Source organism: Cnephaeus nilssonii (genome assembly GCF_951640355.1).
Source record: "Cnephaeus nilssonii genome assembly, chromosome: 14".
NCBI lineage: Eukaryota > Metazoa > Chordata > Mammalia > Chiroptera > Vespertilionidae > Cnephaeus > Cnephaeus nilssonii.
In genome coordinates this window covers 51,485,172-51,497,318 of record NC_137085.1, presented here as the reverse complement: position 1 = coordinate 51,497,318, position 12,147 = coordinate 51,485,172, and the positions used below count along the sequence as shown (strand labels likewise).

At 35.2% G+C, this 12,147-nt stretch overlaps 1 protein-coding gene across 1 annotated transcript in view; it reads left to right on the top strand.

Annotated features, from left to right (window-relative positions):
- Positions 1-12,147, top strand: part of PTPRD (protein tyrosine phosphatase receptor type D) — a 496,562-nt gene that overhangs the window by 306,504 nt on the left and 177,911 nt on the right. The window contains exons 8-9 of the mRNA XM_079789612.1: positions 792-1,373; positions 10,992-11,125. Of these exons, the coding sequence (XP_079645738.1) occupies positions 792-1,373; positions 10,992-11,125 (716 nt within the window). The remainder of the gene's footprint in view (positions 1-791; positions 1,374-10,991; positions 11,126-12,147) is intronic.

Sequence of the window (12,147 nt, the reverse complement as noted above, 5' to 3'; positions counted from 1 at the left end):
CAGTAATACTTTAAAAAGTGATTTATGAATATGCTTTAATTTAGTTTTTCAGCATTTTTGAATATTAAGTGAAAACATGAATTTGAAATTAATTCAAAATTACTATTCTTTCTTACTTTAATATCTTGGTTAGATTATTTATGAGAAAATTATAGTGATGTTACCTATGCATTACAACTGGAAAATAATATGGATATTATTCTTCCATAGCAATTTAATACCATCTCAGTATATTTCAAATTATATTCAATGTATTTTCAAGATGCATTGCTATTTAGCTTAGTCTATATCATTTATATTGTAAAGCAACAGGCTAATTGGCCAAGCTTATAATAATAGTAATAATCGCAAATAATGTTTTTGTGAGGGTGCCAGATATGTGCTCAGAGCATCACTGGATTAGCTCATTAATCATCAGAGCAAGCCCATGAAATAGAGTTAGCCAAGTGTACAATTCCAATAATACAAATTTTCTCATTTTTCACATGAGAAAACTAAAGCAGAGAGAGGTTAAGCAACACATTCAGGATCACATAGCTAATAAGTGGTGGATTTGGATACAAGCCCCCAAATACAACACTATAATGCCCTCCTAGTACAATGGGATTTGCTGTCTATGCATGCCTTACTGTTCTTTCCTGACCATTTCAAACACTATTCTTTGCTGTAATTTCATCTAATTAAATCCTTAGTAGATACACACTCCTGTCATTTCAATGGTAAATTTTTTGGATTCGTATAACATCGTAGAGATGATGGGTAGTGACTGTCAGTTTTTCCCTCCCCCCAAGCCTTACCCAAACCTCCAGGAACCCCTGTAGTGACCGAGAGCACAGCCACAAGCATCACACTGACGTGGGACTCTGGGAACCCCGAGCCTGTCTCTTACTACATCATCCAGCATAAACCTAAAAATTCTGAGGAACCTTACAAAGAAATTGATGGAGTGGCCACCACACGCTACAGTGTCGCCGGACTCAGCCCCTACTCGGATTATGAATTCAGGGTTGTTGCTGTCAATAACATTGGGCGGGGGCCTCCCAGCGAGCCCGTGCTAACGCAGACCTCAGAGCAAGCGCCATCCAGCGCCCCGCGGGATGTGCAGGCGCGGATGTTGAGCTCCACCACCATTCTGGTCCAGTGGAAGGAACCTGAGGAGCCCAACGGCCAAATCCAAGGATACAGAGTGTATTATACCATGGACCCCACTCAGCACGTCAACAACTGGATGAAGCACAATGTCGCTGACAGCCAGATCACTACTATTGGCAACTTAGTGCCCCAGAAAACCTACTCTGTCAAAGTCCTGGCTTTTACCTCAATTGGAGATGGTCCTCTTTCAAGTGACATACAAGTCATCACTCAGACAGGAGGTAAGTCTCATCTGGAGGGGGAGCAGGGCAGGAGGGGGGAGTTGATGTAACAGGTGGGAAGGGCAAAAACAACAAAGATAGTATAAATGTTCATTTTTGAGACTGTAGTAGGATGCATATGGCACCCTGTGCTTTTAATTTGTACCCAAATAACTTGGAGACTTTTCTGCATGAAATGGATGAATGTGTCCTCCATACAGCATTTTGAAAAGAAACGAACAATTTTTTATCATCTGAGAAAATAGTCTCAAAAATTATTTAATTTTTGAAAGATTGGATGGCTCAATATAAAGTTAAAAGTAAAACCATTTGTCGGGAGGTGGGGGGGGGGGGGTGGGATTGGATATTTAAATGGCTTAAATTTACCAGGAACTATTTGCTTAACAATAAATATTCTCCTAATGGATTTTTCTTTGCGTGGCCTCAGGGGTGAAGGAAGAGAGTTACCAAGATCTAAGGTCAAACTTTAGGGCCTGCTTCATCCATTGTACTGGGCATTATAGCAGATGCAAACTGTTTTATGAGGAAAAAAGTTGGCCCTGCCATAGTTTTATTTTCATAAGAGGATCTCAAACTCTCTGGTCTTTGACTTGAAGTGATCAGTTTTTTGACTTGGGTTGGGAAAATAACATAGCAGCTGTCTTCTAAAGTTTATTCTTGGACATCTGATAGCTATTCATTTGACTCCTTTTCACCCTGACTCCTCCCTCTAAAACGTGCATTAACATAGGAGTGTTTGGGCAGCATCCCACTGGTTTGTTCTGATAATCTATGTAAGACCAATATTATTGTAGTTAGTATCTATGAGGTATGTAACTTACTGGTAATTTGGGAATGAATTACTGAATTTTCTCAGGTATCAGAACTCAATAGACCTGTTTGATCACTGACTTGTTTTCATGTTGTGGGTTTTGTGAATCACATGACTGCTATATTTACCATTTGTCCTGGCTACTATAAATCTCAGAACACATTTACAGCCTACCAGGCTTTTTTATATTTTCATATCATCATTTGGTTCTTTCTGGCTTGTTCATGGATTTATCATTTTCTCAAATGTTATGAAAGATAACAATTTGAATATCTTTTACCACAATCACACTAAAACCATCTATGTTTTTTCCTACTTGGCCTCTGCAGTTTTCTATATCTATTTGCTGTATTATGCAGAAAAATATATAGATTTTTTCATACATTTTAATTTTTCATAATATTTCTCATTGGAAAATGGAGAAATCTATGAATCTTATTCTTTTTCTTGACTGAAATAGGTCAACTGTAACAAGATAATTTTAATTAAACTATTATACTGTTTAGCAGCTTCTTGACCATTAAAAGATATAAGTAAGTATATGAGAAGAATATATCTCTATAATCCACTTTTAGTTTTTCTGATTTTTTCAGCTTTTATTTTAAAAAACCCTGGTTTTGTAGTAACATAATCAGGGTTTGAATCTCAGTCTATAATTTTTAGTTCTGTGACCTTGGATGAGTTACTTAATCTCTCTGAACCTTAGTTTTCTCCTCTAAAGTAATAATCACCTTATAGAGATTAGGGATTTTATCCATTTTCTTGGGCTGCTGTAACCAAATCCCACATGCTGGTGGCTTAAACAACAGGAAGTTAGTGCCTCTCAGTTCTAGTGGCTAAAAGTCCAACATCAAGGTGTCAGCAGAATTGGCTCCCTCTGAGAGCTAGGAGGGAGGTCCCAGCACTTTTCCCCGCTTTTGGTGGTTTGCTGGCAATCTTGGCCATTCCTTGGCCTGTAGAAGCATCATCCTGATCTACGCCTTCATTGTCACATGTCATTCTTTCTATGTGCATGTCTCTTATATCCAGATTTTCCCTCTTTATGAGGATACCAGTCATAATGGATTATGATCAAACTTGACTATAACTAACTAACTCTACCACAACCCTGTTTCCAAATAAAGTAACATTCTGAGGTTCTGGGGGTTAGGAATCCAAGGTGAATTTTTGTGGGACACATTTAAACCCGTAACAGAGCTGTAGATTAGACAATGGACAGAAACATTTTTAACTTAATAAGTAATATATAATTATCATCACCATCATTATAACAGCTAAAATATACTAGACACTCTGCTATGAACTTTGCATGTATTAATTCTTACTACCCAATTAGGCAAATGTGGAATTATCCCACTTGCCAATAGTAAATTTGGGATCAAAGAAGATAAAAAGATTCAGTAACTTGCATTGGGTCATAAGGTTAGTAAATGGCTAAGCAGAATTTAAATTGGGGCACTGTAGATACTTCTAAGCACCATTATCTGTTCAATTAATAATTTGCTAATGTAATAGTTTTAGTGCCTCTTAAGTTTTTTTGTCCACAAGGAGCTCAATAAATGAATTGCAGCAGGAAATGCAGTGTGTCATTTACTCATATCTTTATTTAAGGATTATATATAATTTACTCCTGCAATACATGAGGTGGCTATTAGATTATCCCAGTACAAAAGTGTGTTAAGCCATATAAATGTGAAAAAATAAGTTTATCTGAAAGAAGTAGAAGGAATACCTTTTTTATAGAAGATTATTATACTCGATCACTAATTGTTTTCTAACTTTTCTAACCACAGATTTAAACATAGAAACCTATAATATTTCATAACTTGCTTTTCTTATGGCAGGAGGGTTTAGCTATCTAAGAAACCGAATAGTTTCTGGAAATAAATTCAGACAAAACAGAAGAATCCTTGGGAGTCAGGGGAATGCTTATATTCCGAGCACCGAATAACAGGCAATAATGCCTTCTGTCACCGTTTATTGAAAGATATAGAACTGATGTTTAAACAGATCTTTTTTTAAATTTTCTGTATTACCAGCAGACATAATGTAACATACATCATCACTCAGCAAAGGCAGTATTATGACAGGGGCAGTTGCATTAATGTGATCCAGAGACTCTGAACTTAGAAAAATCTAGCTGAGTGAATCACAAATGTATTAGAATAGTTGTTCCCAATCTCTTTTAGACATTTTATACATTAAGATATTTCCAAGAACCTTTCATAATAGTTGTACTTTTAATACCCATTGATTGAGAAGATATATAATGACATAATGACTTGTGCCTGACACGATCAATAGGCTAAGAAAACCTTCCAAAATAGCACAAGAATTTTATCTGTTCTCTAGGCTTAATTAACAAAGGCCATTTGATGTTAGTGGATAACTGCCAAATACAATGATGTTAGACCCTGATATAATGAATGCTGAGCTACTCCTTTTTCTTGTTGCTGACTAGCTAATTCTTAGGATCATTGTTAGGCAAAAACATAAACCATTATGAGATATTTTAAGGAGGTTATATAAAATTAAAAACATGATTATTTTCACTGCCATTTTATCTTTCTGTGAAAATTTACTGATTGACAATATGCATGAGTTTCTCAAAGGTCTTTTAATTTCATATTCATAGATATAAATTTTTATGTGTTCTATATCTGAAATGTATTCATTTCATTTTGGTATCTTTAATTCCCTGACACTACTATTTCTATTTTTGTTTAAAATCAGATTCTTGAGAAACAGTATTGAGTAACAAAGTGAGTTTAAGAGGAAAATTATCACTTTTGTTCTTATTTAAGTTTACTGTCATCCATATTAATATAGAGGATTGATATAAATATAAAACTTAGTATAGTTCTGATAATATAGAAAAACAAAATGATCTATTTTATAGTCAATATTTCCTCTTAATTACAAATAGTATAGTTGAAAATATTCAGTAATCTTTAAATGGTTTTAAATGTGGAAAGATTTTGGTTAAAATAATTATTTTCATGACATATGAGTTAATGTTCTAAATTTTCCATACCTTTAATTTCTGGCATTCTAGTCATTTTATTTTATTTTTTAAAATACATTTTTAATTTATTCCAGAGAAGAAGGGGAAGGGAGAGAGAGATAGAAACATCAGTGATGAGAGAGAATCACTGATTGGCTGTCCCCTGCATACCCCTCACTGGGGATTGAGCCTGCAACACAGGTATGTGCCCTTATCAGAAATCGAACCTGTTACCCTTTGGTCTGCAGGCTGATGCTCTATCCACTGAGCCAAACCAGCCAGAGCACATTGTAGTCATTTTCAACTAGTTCACCTTGAAAATGGCCATTTACAAAGTAAGTATTTATTTTGTTCTAGAAAAAGATCTCCACTATTAGATAACACGTTTGGGAAGGATGTCTACTTCTTATTTTATAGATAGTCATAATTAAATCAGAGAGTAACTACACCTTTTATAAAACTGCAAATTAAACTCTGATAAAGTAATATAATAGCCGAAACTGGTTTGGCTCAGTGGATGGAGCATCGGCCTGCGGACTCAAGGGTTCCAGGTTCGATTCCGGTCAAGGGCATGTACCTTGGTTGCGGGCACATCCCCAGTGGGGGGTGTGCAGGAGGCAGCTGATCGATGTTTCTCTCTCATCGATGTTTCTAACCCTCTATCCCTCTCTCTTCCTCTCTGTAAAAAATCAATAAAATATAAAAACAGAATTCCATATTAAAAAAAAGTAATATAATAAATTACATATTAAATCGAATACACTGAAATAAATGTTGTTTAATGTTCATGCTAATTGGAGGCATTCTAGATCTGTTAAATCCTTTTTCCTGAACTTGCTTTAGAGAACATATCTGGGTTCTAATTCTTCTATACACTTAATAGATTTTGGGGGAAGTCTACTGATTTATAAATGTGTATCTTAATAATATAGGTCTTTGGAAGGCAAATAATCATATACATTTACTAACTAATTACTAATGAGTATTATCAATTTTAAACATTTTTAGAAGGTAATTCTACTACAAATTCTGGGCATTGTAAAATTGTCATAATATAAAAATATGGCATTTAAAGCCCTGGCTGGTTTGGCTCAATGGATAGAGCATCGGCCTATGGACTGAGGGGTCCCAGGTTCGATTCCAGTCAAGGGCATGTACCTTAGTTGCGGGCACAACCCCAGTAGGGGGTGTGCAGGAGGCAACTGATCGATGTTTCTGTCGCATCGATGTTTCTGACTCTCTGTCACTCTCTCTTCCTCTCTATAAAGAATCAATAAAATATATATTTTTAAAAAATATGGCATTTAGAGACATTGACCTTTAGCTTCCCAGAACTTTGAAAAATTAGTATAAGTCAACAGGCCGTCTATATCAGCAAACCAAAAAAAAAATACTGACTTCCAATAGCCAAAATTATGAGCCCAATTTAAATGCTTTCTCTAAATAGTTTAAACAATGAGTTAAGGAGCTCTGGATGTAAATACAACTGTAATAAAACTTAACTTCTTCTTATTGATATTTAATGACAATTGAGAGTAAGATTTGTGCAGGTGCTTGTGTATTAAAGTGCTTATTTTGTCAGTAACATATTTGTGGCACTTACGAATCAGACTCCTTGTTTTGAATTTTGTTTTACTACCACTATAAGTCTGACTTGCTTTCATTGTTGTTGTTGTTTTAAATCATTTATCAATATGTTAGGTACACACATTTGGAAATATGTACCTTATTAAAGTACTAGATATTTTAGCAATCCTGGGCTTTATAGTCTCTTTAGTAATATTTCATATTTATAAATGGCTAGATGAAATGGTTGTTTAGCCATTTCACATATGATAATCTTTTTCTCCTTAGGTATATGCCCTGCATTTTGCTCAAATATTGATCTCTTCTAACATTATCAGCATTTCAGATGACATGTAGATTTTTTTTCTTATTTACATTCTCTGTCTTTGAGTTGCCTTTACATATTTATATAGAGTATAATAGTACTACTGCTCAAATACTTTACATTTATCAATGGGATTATAATCTTATTTTAGGTAATTGATAGCTCACATTCGTATTTCCTTTTGGACATTAAGTAAATCAAGAAGAATATAACGTTGATACCACTTTACAGAACATAAGGATTTCTTACATATAATTTTAAAGAAAAATTTGTATTTCTACTTTCATTTCCTCTTTTTACATCTAAATTATAAATTTAATTTATGGCCAATATTAACACTTTTCCCTTTTTAATATGGAATAATTGCATGTAAGTTTCTGGATGGATTCTTTTTATTTGCTCATGAGTTACTCTGAACTTCAGATTGATTTTCCCATGTTCAGGTAATTGGTGAGGTAAATGCTACAACACAGAAATGCTCTTAAACTAAATAGATATGGCAAACAAGAAGCAAATGCTAGTAAGTTTGAGGTATAAAGACTATGAGAGCATTAAAAATGTTACATATATGTGTGTTTGTGTAGTAGGGCATAAAACACAAATATTAACATTTCTTAATAAGAACCTCTGTAGCCACAATATTTGGTATAAAACTACAATTGACAGATGATGAAGCATTCCCTGCCTGTGTCTCCAAGCACAGAAACTAAATATGGCAGTTTGGAGTCCCCTGAAGTGTTTTTTTATGTACATATATTATCATCGTTAGGACAAATATGTTTGGGGAATATAGAAACAAATCTGTTCATTTCACAGCTTTTTTCTTACCCATTGAAGCCTCAGCTTCATTGTGGTGGTTTCAGCTATGAGTCAAGAACCCTGGGGACGCAATCCCTGCAGGTGAACCCCCAGTTCCCAAGGAAGTCTGAGCCGTGGCACCTTCAGGCCTTCATGAGCGTAGACCCAGATTTAATAAAAAGGTCTTGTAAAGCGCAGGCTCATTTGCTGGGTTTCATCTGCAGGCACATTGAGTCCCATACAGTATTTTAAAATTGATTTCAATTAATGTCATTATTTCCCAATTGTTAAAAATAGGAAGGTTTTACCTACAAGGTTTATTATCTACACCCGTTGAAAACATCAGAAGCTCCAACAAGACTGGGCCCATATTTCAAAAGGCAGCAATCTCCTGGCTGAGCCTTACCAGCTCCTTCTGCCCTCTTTCATCTCCGTGATCTGTCTGACACCTCTAGGCGATTGTGTTTCTACCACAACTTTAAAACCCACTAAATTCAATCACCCTCCCAATTATTTCAAAAGAAGGAGATGGTGGGAGCTGAGGAGGAGTTCCCCTTAAATATTAGTGTAAGAGACTTTCCATTAAGTCCTCTGGCCACTACTTACATTGCTTAGGAATAGAATAGACAGTACGCCCTCTGAGACTTTGACGTGCGTATTTGATTCATTATTTAGAAAGAGTGGGCTCCTAATAGAACCAAACAGAATTAGAGAATCAGGGGAAATTTGTGTCACTAAGCAAGGATAAAACATTGAGACCTCCTGGGAATTTGTTCAAGACAAATTAAAAGCAAGAAAATAAACAGTTTAAGTACGAAAAACTTAATTAGATTTCCAAGATGTTTTCAATCAATGTCACTTAATTTATTATTAGAATTTGGCAGGGGGGGAAATAAGTAACAAGCAGTCATGATCCTGAGAGCAGCCCTTTAATACTGTCTATGTTTTAAATTTTTGCCAACACTCTATTTTGGTTTGGTTTCAATCAGTTATCACAGGCTTTCTTTTCCCCCAGATTTGTGGAAGTTTAGAGGAAGAAAAAAAGGGGATAAAACTAAAGAAAAAGAAGTGATTGTACACAGATGTGTGTGACGTGTGTGTGTCTGCCTTTGTAGTTTTAGGCTGAGAAGCCCTCTCATTACCTGAATGTTAGAATCCAATCATAATTTCCCCACCTGTCTCATGGTTCTTGGCATTCATTGTTGCGGCTGCCAGTGCTTTTGGCATTTATGTTAGAAGTAATACATTTGCTATTTGTTTTGCCCTTTGCCTATTTGTTTTTTATTTCCCTCTGTTTCTCCTTCTCTTTCTCTTGATCTTTTATCTTCTTTTGTCTCCACCTTTCAGTCTGAATGATTGTGGTTGGTCACCCACTGGGCAGATACTTTAAAAAAAAAGAAAAAGATACCTTGTTATCCTGTTCAGAAAGTACATTCCTGGAGGCATTAAATTAATGAGTGTCTCAAGGCCTGTGATACAAAAAGGGAGAGAAGATGATGAATGCAATTAGAAATATGAAGCACTGATTATTGGTGGCCTTAAGCGTCTGTCCAAACACGAATGTGTGTGGTTGCTTGCACACACACTCAGAAACACACACACACACACACACATATATGCACGCACACAGACTCACAGGTTCACAGAGCAGACAGTGGAATAAAATGATAGAGATCCTAGAAATCATTCTGCTAGATCCCCCTAGACTTTAATCACTTTTTAAACAGATTGCAGTTTTTAAACCATACTACAGACAGATTACAGAAGGAAAAGAAAGTAATACATTTTGTTTTACCAAAGACCTTCTTTCTTATGAAAATGGTTTATTACTTAAGAAATTGATTTTATACATCAATTTACAAATTACATTACTTTATATGTTTTTGGATGTTTATGCTCATTTGCCAAAAAAATGCTTTAGATGTTCTTTTCCCCTCTGGTATGAAGTATATGTCATTGTTCTTAATTTTTATTAAATATACACTGAATTTTCATGTGAATTTGTAGAAATATGGACATCTCTCTAGCTATCACACTTTGAAACATGCCACAATTAATCACAATGGTTAATGGCCATCAAAGCATGAGAGCCAGCCAATCAGAGCAGACACTGGCCAAGAACAATGTAAGGTTAGGTGTGCTAGTGATGCCCAGAAGTACATTTAGCTTTGTGCGTAATAGATAGAGGATCTGATGGAAATCGGGTTAATTTGGACATTGGGATTAGTTAACTTACTCTAATACAACATTTGAGTAAGGTGTTTTCAACTGGATAGATCTCTCATTCATTATTACATCTGATATATATAGCTCTCTCAAATTGTCTATTGCATGGGTTACATGACTAAGAAAGAATTATAGAAAACCTCTATTAAATTACTCTCTTTCTGATAATAAGTGTATTCTATAAACTTTTACATTTATGTAGTAATTTAGCTTCTTCTCACTATGGACAATATTAAGTTTATATTAGGTCTATTGTATAAAGTCATTTGAAGTCATTTAGGAATTAGAAGCAATTATTTGTAAGTGATAGCTTTTTATCTCTCTTTTTTTAAAGTCTTTCTTAAAATGTAGGTTGGTAAGAAAAAAAAATGCTAAGTGATTCTGGTTGCCTGTAGGTTTGTTAATGTAGTGAAGGTGGAATTTTATAAACCTAATTGAAAATAGCTTTGAAAGGTAAATGCAATGCTAGAGAATAAATGCCCATTTACTTGCAAAATAGCAATAATTTTTTTGTATTTAGCACTCATTACGATTTAGGCAATATTTATTGCAAGTACTTTATATATAAATCATCTCATGGATTATGTGCAACAATATTATGAAGTAAGTAATTGTATTATTTGTAAAATTGAATTCAGAGACTAATATATTCTGCATCTGGTATAGATATTATAAAGAACAAGGACAGTATTCATAATATTGTTCTTGTTCCTTGAAGGAGGAAAATGACCTTTCTATACATGTTTACCTAGACATTGTAAGGGACCTAGCACTCCATTAAGCTGTTACAGGTGGACTCCTTTTGAAGGTTTAAGCAAATGCACTAATGAAAGAACTAATGACTATTGATGTTGATGGTTACCTCAACCCTTTGCCTCCCGTTTTTAGTACCAGGGCAACCGCTAAATTTCAAAGCAGAACCCGAGTCTGAAACGAGTATTTTGCTCTCTTGGACACCTCCACGTTCGGACACCATCGCCAACTATGAGCTGGTCTACAAAGACGGGGAGCCTGGAGAGGAGGTAGGACCTTGCTGCTCGCCTTTGGAATCAGTCACTACCCTGAGGCACTGCTCCGCTTTTGAGTGCTTACCCACGTTCTGTAAAAAGGTCAGGCACCCATAGAGGACCTTGGTAGAAAAGATTTCTGCATCACAAGAGACACTTGACCAAAAAAATAGAAAGGGTATTTGGAGACTTGCTGGGGGGAGGGGCCAAACAAAACAGCTGTAGCCCGATTGGAACAGTTTTCTACTCAAGTTTCCATGTTATTTCTGGAAGTGTGAGGTTATAAAATAATATAACCCATGAGACTTGGGGACTTGGGTTTTTTTCTCTTCGGCATTAAAGTACTCACGTCACTTACGTAGACGAATAACTAAATAAGTTCCACGGCTTTGAGTAAGTAAATTTGTTCAAACTGCTTTTAGAGAAAGATGCCCCAAAGCAGCTGTTTATTTGTATGCCAAAAATTATGATATGAAAGTGGGTATATATAAAGCTTGAGTATGTTATGCAAATAACAGTAGATTGCAGAAAGCGGGATATTTTTGATAGTCACAGAAACAAAAATCAGAATAACTAATACATATATTAACAGGCAGTGTTCTAAAGGTTTCACATATATTAACCTATTTAATCCTCACAACAATGCTGTGGGTCAGTCTCTCCTATTAATCTATTTCACATATCAACACATGGAGGTGTAGGAAGAAGTTAAATACTTATCCCGAAGGCTCCTGCTACTGAATGGCAGAAACAGAATTTTAATCTAAGCAGTCAGTTACCAGAATGTTTCTGAACCACTAGGTTACACTGCATCTTGAGTGCACTTTGAATAGACTCTAGAAATCAGTTATTAAGATACACCCAACATTTCCAGAAAGTAATGGATATGCATCTTTTGTTAAGATAAATTCCAACAGGGAACATTTAGACAAAATGTTAGTAAAACTATATATGAAAACTCAATCCACATGAGCCGTTTTATTTTAACTCCTAACATTCTTTATCTTAAAAAGATCTCCACAAAGCTAACCAGCCCC